The sequence below is a fragment of the Cadophora gregata genome, assembly GCF_030347475.1.
Source record: "Cadophora gregata isolate MNR1 chromosome Unknown scaffold_9, whole genome shotgun sequence".
Lineage (NCBI taxonomy): Eukaryota > Fungi > Ascomycota > Leotiomycetes > Helotiales > Ploettnerulaceae > Cadophora > Cadophora gregata.
In genome coordinates, this window is record NW_026695932.1 from 2255647 (window position 1) to 2271816 (window position 16170).

The following is a 16170-nucleotide window of genomic DNA, read 5'->3' on the forward strand; positions in this document are numbered from 1 at the left end:
TTCCTTCACCCCTAATAAAGAAATATATATAGAGATAGATTCTTTAGACTAAGCTATTAGAGTTATGCTTAGCTAGCTAGGCGAGGATAGAAGATAGTAACTAGTTGCTTACTATTCACGGAAACTATTACTAGCAGAACTTAACTATAATATATATGATAAAAAATTACTAGTAATTATAGATATAGTACGCGAATAGAAGGTCTACCTCAAGGGCACTGCCTACGAAGTACAGATCCTAATAGACTATAAGAATCTCATTTACTTTATAACTACTAAAGAATTAAACTAACGCTAAGTTTAATAGTATAAAACACTCTCTACTATAAAACTTCGAATTTCTTATATTAAGGGAATAAAAAACGCCAGGGCCGACGCCCTAAGCAGGAAACTAGAATATCTTATAAACAAAACTCATGAATCTTATACTATACTACGAAAGGATAGTAATTCACTAATAGTTAATCACTGATAGCTAGCCTTAACGGGCTAGGTCGCTGAGAAAATCTAAAGGGGCTATACTAACGACCCGGTTATAGCTGAATAGAAGAAGTAGCTAGGCGAAGGATTCTCCTTCACCTTAGATAGCACGCTTTTATACTAAGGACGAATCTATATACCTACTAGGGATAGGATTAAATTCGTTACGTACTAGTATAGGCTACTTGCTTATAAATACTAAGGGGTAGCTAAGATATTATCTAAGCTATCTAGGGAATACTACTTCCCGGGTATAAGGAAAGTAGTTAAAGACGTGGTAGTATTATATAATATATATATCCAGAACAAAGTATTATATTATACTCTGTATAAGCTCATAAAGTCATTAATAATACTACCTCGCCTATAGAAATTAATCGCTTTAGATTTCGTGGTTAAGCTACTACCCTTAAAAGACCTAGTTATAAGAATCATATATAGCTTAATTTATATAATAACAGATAGGTTTATAAAGTATATATATATAGTACTAGTACTTAGAATATAAGACGCGCTTATAATAGCGCAGGTATTCCTTAGAATAATCTTCGTAAGCTATGAAATACTAGATAAGATTATTTTAGATAGAGATAAGCTCTTTACCTTAAAGTTCTAGAAAACTCTTATCACGCTCTTAGGAATAAAGCAGAAAATATTAACTATATTCTATCCTTAGACTAATATATAGATAGAACGAATTAACTAGATAATAGAGACTTATCTTTAGTATTATATAAACTATAAGTAGGATAACTAGGTATAACTACTCCCACTTGCCTAGTTTATATATAATAGCGCGGATCAAGAGACTATTAGAGTATCGCTATTCTATACGAATTATAGGTATAATCCCATGGTATATAAACTACTAATAGCTGGTTAAGGTACCGCGTAAGAAGCTATACTATAAGTAAGTAAGCTTAAATAGCTCTATAAAAAATTATCAGCTGATATTCTCTTTATCACGTAAAGATCTGTGATCTACTATAATAGAAAGTGTAGTATAAGACTAATACTTAAGGAAAGAGATAAAGTCTACTTACTTAGAAAGAATATTATAACTAAATAACTAAGTTATAAATTAGATTATAAAAAGCTAGGACCATTTAGGATTACTAAAGTCAAGGGACTAGTTAATTATTAACTAGCTCTACTAAAAACAATAAACATTCACCCGGTATTCCATATATCTCTCCTTAAACTAGCACCGCTAAGAGTACTACTAGCTCCTATTACTAAAATACAACCGATTAATCTAAACGCTGAATACGAAGTAGAGGCTATCCTCGACTATTAGAACTACTACAGTAAACTATAATATTTAATTAAGTGGAAAGGGTACCTATAGTCAGAAAATACCTAGAAACCTAAGTCTAACTTCTACTACTTTAAGTTACTACGAAGTTTCTATTAATAAAACCTAGATCTTCTTAGAAAGAGTTCCTAAAGTTAAGTAGTAGTTTATTAACTAAGGGGAACTTAGAGGAATCGCTAGCGGATAGTAGTATAAGTAGCTGAGTAATAGAGGCTTACTTCTTCCTCTCCGCTACTCCCTGCGCTTTCGCTTTTTCTACTCTTTCTTTTACTTTAGCCTTATTTAACTTATCTAGAGTTCTTAGACTACGACGAAGTATTTCCCTCCCTTGCTCGCGAAGCTTAGCTTAGTGCTACTTGAGCTTACGGATACGAGCTAAGCTAGCTATAGCTGCTTTAAAAGCTATATCTCTCTTAAACTTTAAGCGATCTTTCTTTATCTGAAGACTTTAGAGGTTATTAATAGAAACCTAAAGAGTATTATATTTTATACTGCGATAGATATACTCTCTATACCTTTAGGACTTTTTATTTAGGATTACGTAATTACGATAGTAGTAGATATAATTAGAATATAGTATACTAAGCGAACTATAAGAGTTAATCGTTTTAATAAGTACTATCCTTTATTTATATTTAGTAGTTTTAAAGGATATAATAAAAGAAGAAGATAGCTATAAGTTGTCGTTGATATTTCCTTTAGTATACTTAAGCATAGGGACTACGCTAAGCAGGAAAGGGGATAGTGTTACGAATGCACTCAGAAGGAGTATCACGTGTATCTTAGCCTTAAGGCTCAGTAGCCTTGCTATATAGAGAAGCTAAGAACTAGGAACAGAATTATAGGACTATATATCACGTAATAGTATAGAGCTTTTAGAACTATAGGATCCAAGGTTCCTAGAGCCTTAGATCGTAGTATCTTAAGGGATCTAAGAAGAACGAAAGTTCTATATAAGACTAGTATATCTGCTATTAGATAGGAGCTTTATACTTAACTTTAAATAGTATTCTAATACTTAGTAACTATCTTCTATCTACGTGATACACCTACTTCTCGATTATTAGAGATTAACTGCAGCTTTCTGTATTTATAGCGAGTAAATACCGGACCGTTATAATAATCTACTAATAACTAGTTAAGGAATCGCGTAGGAGGCTATACTATAGGTAGATAGGCTTAAGTAGCTCTATAAAGAATTATTAGCTGATATTCTTTTTATTACGTAAAGATCTGCGATCTACTATAATAGAAAGCGTAATATAGGACTAACGCTTAAGGAGGGGGATAAAGTCTACTTACTTAGAAGGAATATTATAACTAAGTAACTAAGTTATAAATTAGATTATAAGAAGCTAAGATTATTCAGGATTACTAAAGTTAAGGGACTAGTTAATTATTAACTAGCTTTACTAAAGATAATAAATATCTACTTAGTATTTCATATATCTCTTCTTAAACTAGTACCGCTAGGAGTACTACTAGCTCCTATTACTAAAATATAACTGATTAATTCGAATACTAAATATAAAGTAGAAGCTATTCTTAACTATTAGTATTTCTATAGTAAACTAAAATATCTAATTAAATAGAAAGAGTACTTATAATTAGAAAACACTTAGGAACTTAAATCTAACTTCCGCTATCTTAAGCTTCTATAAGGATTCTATTAAAGAAATCTAGGTTTACTTAGAAGAAAGGGGACTTAAGGTTAAGGGCCGGGCCCTTAAAGAAGGACACTAAGTAAGCGTTAAGTTTAAAAGTAGGGAACTAAGAAATAGGATTATCCTTAATAAGCTTAGAGAGAGGTATTAAAAGGCGAGTAAGAGTCACGGTTTTTCCTATCTTAAACTAATATATAGGTTATTTAGGAGTAAACCTCTTAATATACCCCGAGGTATTATAATTATAACACTTTAAGTAAATATACTTAGAGTATTATTTTAAAATAGATAAATCTAAGAAGTAAGTATAGGAAAAGCTATAGTAGAAAGAATAAGGCTTTATAAGTTACGTAGTACGCTTAATATAAAGCGCGAGCTAGATATTCTATTTTTTCTTTATCTAAGTGATACTTAATTTCTTTATAATATTAGATATAATAGATAAGGAAGATAGTTATTAGTAATTATCGACGTTTCTTAAGGTTATACTTAAGCGTAAGGACTACGCTAGGCTAAGAGGGGGATAGTATTACGGACCTCTTAGCGCTATAGTTCAGTTAGTACTTATATAATAATAAAACTATTAGTAGTACTATAGGGGTATTAGTACTAACAAGGGAGCAGTATTATTAATAGGGTAATACTAGCTAGGGAATAATAATAGGATAAGCGAGTAGTACTACTATATACTTACGCTTTAGTAGTAATAGTTACTTAGATTATAGTAGATAATAAGTCACGTGATAGATCCCTGGATCCCTAGATCCCCTTATAGGAAAACAGATCTAAGGATCTAAGGATCTAGTATCCTAAGGGATCTAAAGCGAATAAAGGTTTTATATAAGATAGGTATATCTGCTATTAGATAGGAGCTTTATACTTAACTTCAAATAGTATTCTAATACTTAGTAACTATCTTCCGTCTACGTAATACACCTACCTCTCGATTATTAGAGATCAACTATAGCCTTCTGTATTTACAGCGAGTAAATACCGGACTGTTATAATATCCAGCGATCCAGAACACGCGTTTTCTGTGGTAAAAATCACTCTTTCGGATCGTCGGAATAAGATAGGTATATATATAATTGAATATCTAGAGTGTTTAAAGTCGTGGACTAGTCTAATTAAGTAGGAAATTAAAGCTAAAGATACGGAGGTTCAACGGAATACTCTTTTAAAAGGGCTAGGAGTAGAGAAAGTAACTAGAGACGTAGTAAAGGTAGATTTATAGGTAAGTTTGTCCGTTCGTTCTTAGTAACGACCTCGTTCCGTTAGTTTATATACTTATAAAACGAACGGCGGTTCGTTATTAGGTATAGAAACGTCAGTTCGTTCAAAAGCCTTAAAACGACGTCGTTGAACGGCCGTTCAACTATCGACTACACTGGGTAGGTAGGTGGGTAGGTAGGTAGGTAGGTAGGTATTAAAGTGAAGTGAAGTGAAGTGAAGTGAAGATTAGTAAGTCAAGTCAAGTGCTGGTCATTACCTAGCCTAGGTAACCTTATCGAAACTTACCTAGTCTAGTCAGTGCGCTTAGCGATTGAGAAATGATATCAAGATCAATGCGATGAAATGAAATGAAGCGTAGAGTCTAGATTAGTGTCTGAGTGTCTGAGAGGAAGAACAAAGCAGGAGGGGGGAGAAGGAGGAGGAGGAGGAGGAGGAGGAGGAGGAGGAGGAGGAAAAATAACCATTGTGCTTGTGAGTGGCAATATGACATAGGGGAAAGAGGGGAAGGGGGAAAGGGGAAAGGGGTAAATAAGATATAAGCGAAAGGAACGAACGAAATAGGAAGAAATGAGAAGGAATGAAAAGAGAAGGAATTCAAATAGAAAGTGATAAAAAGGGACGAAAAGGGATAAGTGTTTAGACTGAAGAATCGTTTAGGATAGAGCAATCGGTACTAGGTGACTGGCTGGATGGATGCATGGATGGATGGATGGATAACTGGCTGGCTGGCTGGCTGGAGATGGAGGAGGTCGAAAGAGTGCGGATAGAAAAGGGAAAGAAGGAATAAGGAATAAAGAGGAGATAGGAGGCGAGAAGAAAAAGAAGATGAGAAGAAGAAGAAGAAGAAGAAGAAGAAGAAGAAGAAGAAGAAGAAGAAGAGGAGGAGGAGGAGGAGGAGGAGGAGGAAGAAGAAGAAGAAGAAGTCCGAACTGCGGATTTTGGCACGGCTCGAAATAAAACTATGGTACAAAAGCACCTCCTGGTGTTGGTAGCTAGCCATCCATGTCCTTGATAGATGGTGAATATATAAGAGTATATATATGTTTATATGTGTGTGTAACTATCAGCTCAACCACGCGACGGGATGGTAGCTTTTCCGGTAGATATATCCCAGTCGGTCCAAGGAACTCCATCACAAATCCGTAATCCGAAATCCAACACCCAATATCCAATATCAAGACCAGGAACCGGCCGTCTGCTCCAAATAATACACCGCTAACCCAAAAACCAGATTATACCTATCCGCTCAAACTCCACGCTAACCGAAAAAGAATAGCAATACCAGTATTGACACAAAAATCCTCCCTAACCGTCTCCTACCCCACCCATCCGTCATGACCCCTTAACCTCCCCCAACCTAAAACACCTCTCCACACTCCCCTCCGCATTCCCCCACCACCGCGGAAACAACACCCTTCCCCCCGCACTAAACCCCATCCACAACACCAACGCATTCAAATTATACCCACTATCAAACGCCGCCGCAAGGATATAATTGTACCGCGCCCACACCTCGTAGTGATACCTATACGCCCAGAACATGACTACGAACCCCCCGATGATGCCGGAGAGGTACCCCGTTGATATGTTGCCCCAGAAGGTGGACAGCGTGCAGAAGAAGATGGTGCAGTTCCAGAGGTGGAATTTAAGGCGGGATTTGGGGAAGAGTCGGTGGAGTGTGTACAAGGTTAGGGGTACGAGGGCCCCGAGGAGGAAGCCGTAGGGAAGGGGGCGGTAGATTGGGTGCGTGAAGAGGCGTTTGGGGCCCTGACATTGTGGGTTAGTCACTTGCTTACTTAGGGTGGGAGAGAGAAGTACATACAACCAACACATACTGCGTCGCAATCGTCAACTGCAGCGTCAACGTCTGTCCCGTCCACTGATTCGCCGGATCCTTCGTCTCAGCAAGTAAATAATCCCCCTTCCTATCAAGCACCCATCTTATCACCGCATAATTGATCGGTACACCCACCAAGGACCCGAAGATCTGAGAGAAGAATACTGTTTTGGGCGGCACGTGCATGTAGTGCCCTAGTTTCTGGTCTTGCAGGAGGTATTGTGCGCGGTACCAGGCGTTGCCCGCGATGGAGCCGTAGATGGAGGCACCGACGGGGTTTTTGTATCCGGGGATGGCGTTGACCATTAGGCCGTAGAGGAGCTCGTTGGTTGTTCCGATGGGCTGGGGGTGTTAGGCGTTGGTGATCGGGAAGAAGAGGGAGAAAGAGGGTGGCTTACTAGTTGGAAGTTGGAGAGGGAGTAGAGCCATCCGAGGGGCTGTATATATTAGGTTTGCTCGTATCTTGATAAGATCGAGTAACTCACAATGACAACGATAGCTCCAGTAGCTAGTGCTATGAAGTATGTCCATAAAGGGATGTATAAATACCCAGTCCCGATAATCGTTACAATGATGACGAACGATACTAGGAACAGAATCATGAACCATGATAGTGGGACTTCATCATACGAACGCATTAAAACGTTCAGTTGATCATTGTACTGTTCATTGACAGTCAACTTCTTCCCATCTCTCGAAACTCGTTGTCGTTCCAGGAACTTGATGATCGTTGTTTTGAGATGCGGATATCCAAATAATCCCATCCAGACGAGGACGGAGGTGTAGGATGCGTAATCGAAGAACGTACCCCATAGGAGTTGAGCACCAATGTACAGAGGTCCGTATTCGGCATAGGCAGTTTCGTTGAGTGTTGCTTGCGGCGTGATGAGTTCGAGAACCGGATATCTGGTTCCGTTTTCTGGCTCGTCAGTCAAGACAACATGAACGGGAGGAATATCTTACCCATAAACAGCCGGTTAGACATCAGCCCATGCTCCCAAATGCCCAAACCTCCCCATTTAGCAAGCGGCAACAAAATCCAGCAATTGAGAACGAAAGCCGAAAACACAATGACCTGAGTATACCACGGCGTCAAGAACAAACTTCCCATAGCACTGAGATTCCCAACACATGACCAATTGAGGGATAAATTCAGGAAACCCATCCCGCCTAGTCCACCACCGATGAAGTTCGCTGCGGAGTTGTTGGGTGCTACCCAGCATAGAAAGGCTAAGGATGAGAGCATAGGGAAGATGTATTCTGGAAGAAATTGCCATATAGCTACGGCGAGGAGGGTGAGGAAGAATACTCTCATTTGGCGCCGAGATACGGGGGATGGGAATTCTCGTTGGCGGGTTTGCGTTTCGAAGAGGGCTGTTTGACATAGGCTAGATGTGTTAGTGGCGTATGATATGAGAGTTGATTAACTCACGCGTCGAACCTAGATATATGTTAGTTCTGGTCATGAAGACCATGATTGAGGACTTACCATGGCTGTTGAGGATCATACACCAAAAACTGACGTCCAATTGCCGCATACGAATACCCCGTCCAAACAATCGCCAACATGAACGCAATCCATATCGCCGGGTTGATCTGATCCTTGAAATACAACTCCGATAACGAAAGTGGTGCCCACGCTAAATTATACGTCGCACCACTCGCCGCCGCAATCACAACAAGAACATGCTCCTTGACACTAAACGGCCCCGGATTCGTGTTGAACTTCCACTTCGTAAACGGCACCTTAACCTCCCACGACGGCATAGTCCTCCCCATCCAATCCCCCACATAGCTAGCCGCTATCTGCACAAAGAATATCGAGTATGGAGCGGAAGTCGTGCGAAACATATTCAATTGCTGCAGAAATGCACCTGGTGGCACGAACAGGAATACTAGCAGGAAATAGCGGAATGTGATGGTTGGTAGAGTCGTGTCGTCGTGCAAGCTGACGATTCGTCGGACGTGCCATGGTAGGTCCCGGATTGCTGCATCTTCTGGTCCGAGATCTTCTCCGACTTCTTCTGATTTATACTCCGGCCCTGATTTCTCATTCTCCTTCTTCTTTTTCTCCTTCTCCTTCTCATTCCTTTCATTGAACTCAGATCCAGGGGTAGTAACTTTCGATTCGTCTGGTGGGATTGCGGTTTTTTCGGAGGCGTCGGAGGTTGAGGATATCTCTGCATCTGAGGTTGTGGCTGGAGATATGCCTTCCAGCACACTTGCACTTAGTCCTTCTGGAAAGTAAGACATCTTTGTGATGGTCGTAGCTGCTGCCACGTTGTTTCTGCTGCGCAGCGAAGCTTGACGCTCGAAGTTTCTGCGATTGAAACCTTTCTTCCTCCCTTTCCTTCCTGCTTTCCTTGCTTCCCTCACAACCCTTGCTTGCTGTTTATACTTCGGCTTTCCCGATCTCACGAACACCAACGACAGCAGCAGCATCAACGACAGAAGGGCGAAGACCAGCGTCTATCGAGCATTGTGATGAGTAGGATAAGCTCATCGTCGTTGAACAGAACAACACAAAACAACACGACGATGGAAGAATGAGTGAGAGTGTAAGAGTGGTGGTGGCTGATGCAGCTTCCACCATCAGGTCATTCAGTCGTCAGTCAATCAATACATTTGCTCACTCCCCCAGTCCAGTCCAGACCAGTACAGGCCCAGTCCCCATGCCCGGTACAATTTTCCACCCCAAGCGGCGGGAGCTGAAGAGGAGTTCGTGCGCTGCAACGCCTGCAAGCGTGCTCTCCCCCAGCTCTCTTATCTGATTTATCCTTGCCATTGGCACGGCGTTCTAGGAAACTCCTAGGGTGTGCAGCGTCTGTGCCGCACTGGAGATAGCGGGTGGAGGCCAGGGAATCCCGCTCTTGTCAGATTACGAGCTAGGGGAGGGGTACACCGCGTGGTAGGGGTGGGGTGGACGCTGGACGGTGGGATTGGTTCCCTGTAGACAGCCTGTCAGGTCAAATCCAATTCGGCACGGGGTGCCATACAAGGTCTGTCAAGAAGGGAACGGCTCCCACGACCACGGCTTTTCCCCAAAGGCAGTGTTTGTGCTTATCAGACGAGACGTCTTGATGATTGCGGCTGATGAAATGGCGATTTTGCCCTCACGTGGGCTTACTTCCCGGCTTGCCGAAATGTCGTGCCGTGTGCTCGAGTGAGAGTTGGATGACTGCTATCTCTTGGCGTTGGATTTGGAGACTGGGAATATTGAACTCTGAAAAATGGACACCTATGTTGGAAGTTGAAATCTTAATATGATTGCGCTTCATCGAAACTCAATACTTGTGATTGCAAACTCAGATCAGCCTGGTCACATCTTTTCACCCTATTATTATGACATGATCGACCTCGCCCAGTCTTTCCAAACCATATAAATACTTCGAGACTTTAGCCTGTACAGGCACTTAAAAGGCCAAGGGTCGAGACTATCCATTTTCGGACCCAGCTGGTCGGTAACCCTTGTAAGCACATCTTCATAAACAGACACTCTCTCAGGAGTTTGAAGCGAAAGACGAATATTGAGAACCTTTAAATATCACGAAAAGTGGTTGTTAAGTTGTCTTTAGATTCCATGGGAGAATTACCCGCTTTGTTTAAGCTCGAACTCCTTGCTACGTTTCGCCAGCACGAAAGTGAGATAGCTTATCGTGACAGTCGTCGGTCTCTGCAGCTACACGGGGTCAGTAATGGTTTGAACAATTCTGTCGGAGGAGCTCCGCACTTTAAATCTTGTTAGTTAATCACACGACGAACATGTTTTCTTTGCTACAATAAGCTAAGCGAGCGTCGGTCCTGAAACACTTCCACTTCAAGTTATGTCGCCGCCCTGCTTCAACTGGTTTCAACAGAGCAAGTGGGCCCTTAACCTACTTAGCTGGTTGTAAGAATACTGTCTGTCCCCCCTACAGTCGCAACGTTGCCAGGAATAGTGATGTCAGGTCACTAGAAACAGCCAATTCGATCAGCGCATTTCAGACCAAGGCTCATCTCATATCAAAAGACTCTGTGCACCCCTGACGAGATGTTTTTCCGCTCTCAATGATCTAAAAATCTAGCACGGGTGAGCAAAAGGTCGTGCCTGTAATAAGACTCGTAGGGACAAACTCAGTAACAGATCCGGGATTCATTTCGCAGCTCTATATGCCATATACCTCTCCAGATCACAATTTTTTTTGTTTATCAAATGAGAACCACAGCACAACAAAATAATAGATATACCGTCGTGGATTTGATAAATTCGTAGATTTACATCAGATAACAAGGCAATGGCGGAAACTGACGTTGGCTCCCCCGTACATATATCCATGGAACCTCAGCTCAGTTCTCCTAATGCTCCGGAGTCTCCTGCTCCCTGTACTCTCACAACACTAGGCTGACCACACGCGACTGCTTAGCTTGTACCTTGAGCATCCCAAGAATATCAAGAAAAGCGCTAGCAGCAATGATCCCCACTGCAGCTTGCTTGCTTCCCGACTCCAGAAGAAACTATCAATTCCTCGAGCCTCCCTTCCAGTCAACACGCTCCTCGGCGCTGCTGTAGTAGTACTCCCCTTACCGCCCTTGTTTTTCTTGTTGTTGAACTTCTGGATTTCTCTATTGCGGTGACGTCCCGGATTTCTTATCATGCAATGCTGTCCGACTCTCTCCTTGGAGAGTGTGGCGGAACGGGGCGGGCAGTAATTACAGATAGTGTTGATGTTAACGAATTGATGAGAGTATATGCATGGCTGAGGGCAGACAGGGTGGCAGGTTTGGATATTTTGGAGGGATTCGTGGCCACAGGTCCAGTGTGTCGTGGTTTCGATGCACATTTGATGTAGTATGGAAGAAGGTTCTGTTGGGCGGGTGCTGGAGATTGGATTGAATTAAATGGACGAACAGTCGTGAAAGTCTGGAAAGCTTGGACAGAGTTTGATGCTTGAAGTGTTGATGGATGGAATAATTATGCAAAGGAAACGGAATGGGTCGTGAGCGTGATTTTATACTGTCTCGGACTGCTCCGGTCTCTGTAAGGCAGCCAAGGTACAATGCTGTGAGCCAATATTAGACGTACAATGACCATTGTCTAACGCTTTCTTCAACTCTAGTCTAGAAACACACCTTTGTTACGATTCGACTCTTTTGAATACGAAGAATGAGGGGCTTTGGTAAGGGAAAATGCTAAGGTTTCTTTGACGTAAAAACTCGAGGCTCTGGGATAGTAATGGTTGTTTTGCTAGCAAATGTGGCAATTCTTTTGCTTTGGTTGGAGACAAGACTGCTTCTCAGCACGTGAGTAAGAGATACTGAACGGAATATTTTCCTTCAGATGTAGTTATTTAAAGTTGGCTAGTTCCAATTTCGAGGCGTTCAGCTCATTCTTCACTTTTTTGCCCTTCTCAGCAGCCACTACAACTTCCACTTCCTTCCTCCACACCTCCGCATGTTCAACTGCTTCCGCTCGCGCGCCGACCTCCATTCCCATTTCATCTTCCCATCTTGCATCTTCAGCTTCCCTCTTCTTGTCCATCAACTTCGCCTTCAACATTCTCTTCCAAGCCCCAGCCTGTCTGTTTTTGAACTTCGGCGTCATCGGCTCTCCAGCTGTGATCTTGCTACACTTGTAGCAGACAATGCCAATGCCTAGACACCATCCATCCTCCCTGTCAAGGTACTTACTGTGTTCGTTACATGTTCCTTCGGCATTCTGTGGGCTTTCCGAGGAGCAGTCTTTGGTGAATTTCTCATAGTGATTCTCGCAGATTGAGCAGCGTTGGTGGGTTATGCACATGATAATTATTCGGATTTAGCTTTCCGCGTTTCGGATGGAGATGTTGTTTCGGGGATGCAGTGAGACTTTGGCGCAAGCGAAAGTTGTGGGCAGCAGAAATCTGCAGTGAAGATACTGGCGAGGAGTAGGAAAAATAGATGTGGAACTTATTCTGTTCTTAGATATAGAGAAGGACAACCGTGGAAGGTCTTTGATATCAACACAATGTCTTTATGCACCATACATCAAAGGTCTTTTGTGCTTTCCGCCACACCTAAATGTAGTTCTTTGACCCTATGAGCAGGTTCACACAAACAAGTAATTGTCACAGTTCTTTCATGGCCACCTCATTGTTCTCCATTTGCATAAGAAAAGGGGAATACATAAATTCTGACCAGGGTCTGCAACAATATCAGAGTAACAGCTCCCCGGTTCCTACTTCCCTGCGTTCTACTGTTCCCTAGGACCATCTCACTCCTCCCCTAAGAACCCTCATCCCAAGTTTCCAGTCTCCTTTCACCAGTAATACTTCCTATTCTCCTCCCTCCCTCCTCACCATCTCCTCCCACCACACACCCATGTGTCTCACCACGCCCACTCTCACGCCCGACCTCACGCTCACCCCGTGCATCATCTTCCACACTATCTTCAACTTCTTCACCAGCATGTGTGAATACCACTACACTACGTTCAAATGTACTCACACGATCCAAGAGTCCACAACCCTCTGCGCGGCCAAGATCCCCGGAGCCTGGACTTTTGCTTCGCCGGCGTGTAAAGATGGGACGCATACGAGAGAGAGTGATAGCCCGTGTCCTGCGTGTGATAGAGAGGAGATGGAGAAGAAGAAGAGGGATGCGGGGGTGTATTATTCGTTCCCGGAGTTCAGAGGGAGTAGAAGATGGTAGATTTGTTGGTGCGGGTGAAGTGAGGAAGGGCTTGGGATGAGAGGGGAGGGGATGACAGGTAGAGGATCACTTGCTGGTTCGTTGGAATAAAGTTTGGTGACCATGTTAGAAATGTTTGTTTGAGCTTCTTTGTATTTAGAGTAATTACAAGATTTTATCGTTGACGTGGCCAAGTACCTCAAATGCGCCGAGCTTACTAGGGGGTGTGGATGTGCACTTAAGCGAACTGAAACGTCAACATCAGGGTGGCAGCGGAAATTCGAATCAGGAATATGCGAGACTAAAAGCGGAAAAGAACTGCTACATCTGTGTAGCTGCAGTGTCTTCGGGATCTACCCCTGTCGGTAGAAATATCTAAACATAAATTACTGTGATGCTTTCTTCTTTCTTCTTCTGGTTAGATTATCTGAAGGTGCCCCGAATACAATTTTCCGAAGTCAATAGTCAATCAAAGCATGGACAGTAAACAATAAATATGCTTTCGCCTGCCGTCCCATGAACTGGTCAAAAGCTGTCAAGTTTGGTATGTGCCAATGTTCCGATATACAAGCTCCATTTTGTTGTAATAAAATAGCTACCTGGTAACTTTACATGAACAAGATCGCTTCCAACTCTTTCAATAAATTAAATAGCTTTCGGCAATGGGATTTGGTCATCATTTGTACTAATCTTATCCCTCTTCACATCTCGAGTCACGAACCACAGGATGACGAAGATCATCGCAAATTCGCCGACACTAAGTGCAGACATCACGGTGAAACCCAACTTAAACCTGGGTGCGTATTTTCCAACGTTTAGAATAACAACTACAAAGTAACAAAGGTTAGATATAGCTGGTAAGAGACAGCAGGACTTACCAGGAACCCATGCGATAAAGACCTGGCCCATTGTCTGCGCGACATCAATCACTATTGCTCGTTCTTCGGCGTCTTCGTGGCATATTTCATTCACCCATGCATACAACTAGTAGATCTTAGCCATGTTCTGGCTCCGTAGCGAATTAACTTACCACAGGCCACAGCCCCCATGAAGCTGCGTTGATGAGGTATCCAAAGAAAGTTGCGCCGTATCCAGGACCAGCAGCCACGATTACCATACCAACAAAGTTTATGGTCTGTAATCATCAGCTGTTTAGTCGTAGTTCGAAGAAGAAGAAGAATGATATACCGCTGGAACAATCATAACCTGCCATCTCTTTCCGCCAAGCCCGTCAGAGATCCAAGCATAAGCGAGTGTTGTGACAAGACCCAGTGCTTGTGCAGCAGTGGGGAACAGGTTGATCTGATAGACAGTGAAACGATCAAGCGACTTCAGCCAAACAGAAAAATAGTTCAGCGGTTGTGTGATAACGCAGTGGAATCTGGCTTTTTGTCAGTGCTAATCACTAGAGGAAAAGCAAAACTCACATGAGCATCAAGGTGATCACCCAAATTGGCCAATGCCCCAGTATCTTCCTGATTTTCACCCAAGAAAGTGGCACAGGTGCTCTACGATCAATTTGTTCCATCCTATCAATATAGAACTGCTTGGTGTCTTCTGGCATCCATCTCGCTTTCGTTGAATACGGATTATCAGGCACGGCGTAGTACCCCCAGATGGGTCCAGGAAGCGAGATAATGCCGCAGAATATGAATAGCCAACGCCAGCCAGGAAGACCGAGGCGACCGTCAAGTCCTTTGTATATCCCAGCTTGGAGATAACCACTAAACATACTCGCGGCGTATGATGCGGAATAGAAAATAGCTATCCGCTTGCCTAGTTCTAGAAATGGATGTCAGAAAATGACCATCCCCATGGAGAAGCGGTCAAGCATACCTCTGGGAGTATATTAACTTCCCATTAAAGTGATAACTCCAACTGCGAAAGGACTCTCCAGCATGCCAATGAGAAAGCGGAGGGCAAACACGTGTTTAGTACTTTGCACTACGGCGAAGCAGAACGTGATTATGGTCCAGAGGAGTTCGGCTGTGGGAAGATAATATGATGGACGAACTTCTTTGATTAGACTACGTAAATCTGTGACTGGGGAGGAAAATACACACGTTTTGTTAAGAGAAGTTGAGACGGTATCTGGCCAACCAGGTATCCCGATGTGAAGAAGGTTGCTAAAAGGTTGTATTGGTTTCCGTGAAAATTGAGATCCTCTTTCATTCCAGATACATATGCATTTGCTACAACAAGAAGCCTCAGCATCCATATCAAATCTATTTTTGAAAACAATCACTTACTGATGTTCCCGGAATCCAAGAGGCGAATGAAGTATCCATAGGTTGCCCAGCTCCTGTAGCCCGGCACTTATCAGTGCGAGTTCTGCAGATCAATAGTATCGACAATGCTCACATGATGAACAGATCCACCCTTTGGATTAGCTTTCTTTCCTCGCGAGATCTTGGTCCGTCCCAAACAACCTCTTGCAGCTTCTGCCATCTTGACTTCCGGCTTTGAACAACCGCATCCTGGACGACACCTTCAGAGATTACCTCCATTTCCTTGGCATCGATACCCATATTGTCAAAGAGGAACTTGATACAGGATAGACGATAGCTTTTGAAATCGAGAAAGCCGTTGACTGCGGTATTTAAGACAGATCCGCCTGTGCCTAGGCATTCCAGGTTATTGGGACAGACAGAGTGTCCACTTCATAAGCCACCAGTGGGTCATCATCCATGTCGTGTTTCTTCCCCTTGTATTGCGCCATCAAGTTTAAAGACTCGCTAGGTCTCTTAGTGCCTATGATAACTTGGCCCTACAAAATGGTCCAAATAGCGATGTCTGTGCTGAGAAATGTCGATATTGACGGTCCTTAACTGGAGTGATGTCCTGTAACAGACCACCAATTGAATTTGCATCCATCCCACTTCTGGTGTTACGAAAAATCCATAAGAGATTCCATCATGAATTATGTAGACCACTTGATCGGCAATTGCTAGTTTTTGAATTTCGGAGATAACGTTCGAAGACACCGGAGATAGCTT

General features: G+C 42.6%; 5 protein-coding genes across 6 annotated transcripts; 1 reads left to right on the forward strand and 4 right to left on the reverse strand.

Annotated features, from left to right (window-relative positions):
* Window positions 1–6067: 6067 nt before the first annotated feature.
* On the reverse strand, window positions 6068–9772 carry ONS95_014968 (uncharacterized protein). Of its 2 annotated transcripts, none has more exons than XM_058508653.1 (6): window positions 8019–9772; window positions 7962–7970; window positions 7493–7917; window positions 7015–7448; window positions 6515–6966; window positions 6068–6459 (listed from the first exon to the last, which is right to left on the reverse strand). In XM_058508653.1, the coding sequence occupies exons 1-5, from the start codon at window positions 8969–8971 to the stop codon at window positions 6835–6837; spliced, it is 1953 nt and encodes a 650-aa protein (XP_058356340.1). In that variant the 5' UTR covers window positions 8972–9772; the 3' UTR covers window positions 6068–6459; window positions 6515–6834. The 2 variants fall into 2 exon arrangements, with proteins under 2 accessions (XP_058356340.1, XP_058356341.1); XM_058508654.1 differs by having other exon boundaries at window positions 6515–6871; window positions 6928–7448.
* Window positions 9773–11852: 2080 nt separating this feature from the next.
* Window positions 11853–12308, reverse strand: ONS95_014969 (uncharacterized protein; the record flags this gene model as incomplete). The annotated part of the gene is made up of 1 exon (XM_058508655.1): window positions 11853–12308. One exon carries the CDS (start codon window positions 12306–12308, stop codon window positions 11853–11855), a length of 456 nt encoding a protein of 151 aa, XP_058356342.1.
* A 557-nt stretch (window positions 12309–12865) lies between these two features.
* ONS95_014970 (uncharacterized protein) lies at window positions 12866–13195 on the forward strand (the record flags this gene model as incomplete). Its single annotated transcript, XM_058508656.1, has 1 exon — window positions 12866–13195. One exon carries the CDS (start codon window positions 12866–12868, stop codon window positions 13193–13195), a length of 330 nt encoding a protein of 109 aa, XP_058356343.1.
* A 624-nt stretch (window positions 13196–13819) lies between these two features.
* ONS95_014971 (uncharacterized protein) lies at window positions 13820–14906 on the reverse strand (the record flags this gene model as incomplete). The annotated part of the gene is made up of 5 exons (XM_058508657.1): window positions 13820–14001; window positions 14053–14158; window positions 14205–14309; window positions 14363–14555; window positions 14602–14906. The coding sequence occupies 5 exons, from the start codon at window positions 14904–14906 to the stop codon at window positions 13820–13822; spliced, it is 891 nt and encodes a 296-aa protein (XP_058356344.1).
* Window positions 14907–15023: 117 nt separating this feature from the next.
* ONS95_014972 (uncharacterized protein) lies at window positions 15024–15702 on the reverse strand (the record flags this gene model as incomplete). Its single annotated transcript, XM_058508658.1, has 4 exons — window positions 15024–15187; window positions 15238–15366; window positions 15424–15476; window positions 15536–15702. The coding sequence occupies 4 exons, from the start codon at window positions 15700–15702 to the stop codon at window positions 15024–15026; spliced, it is 513 nt and encodes a 170-aa protein (XP_058356345.1).
* Between the last annotated feature and the right edge of the window lie 468 nt (window positions 15703–16170).

Excerpts from the sequence above, each read along its gene's own strand:
- ONS95_014968 (XM_058508653.1), bottom strand. The coding sequence starts at position 8,971 with ATGCTGCTGCTGTCGTTGGTGTTCGTGAGATCGGGAAAGCCGAAGTAT. Across the intron at positions 7,449-7,492 it reads GTCTAACCGGCTGTTTATGG|AAAACGGAACCAGATATCCG; the intron begins GTAAGATATTCC and ends CTGACGAGCCAG. Across the intron at positions 6,967-7,014 it reads CTGGAGCTATCGTTGTCATT|CCCCTCGGATGGCTCTACTC; the intron begins GTGAGTTACTCG and ends TAATATATACAG.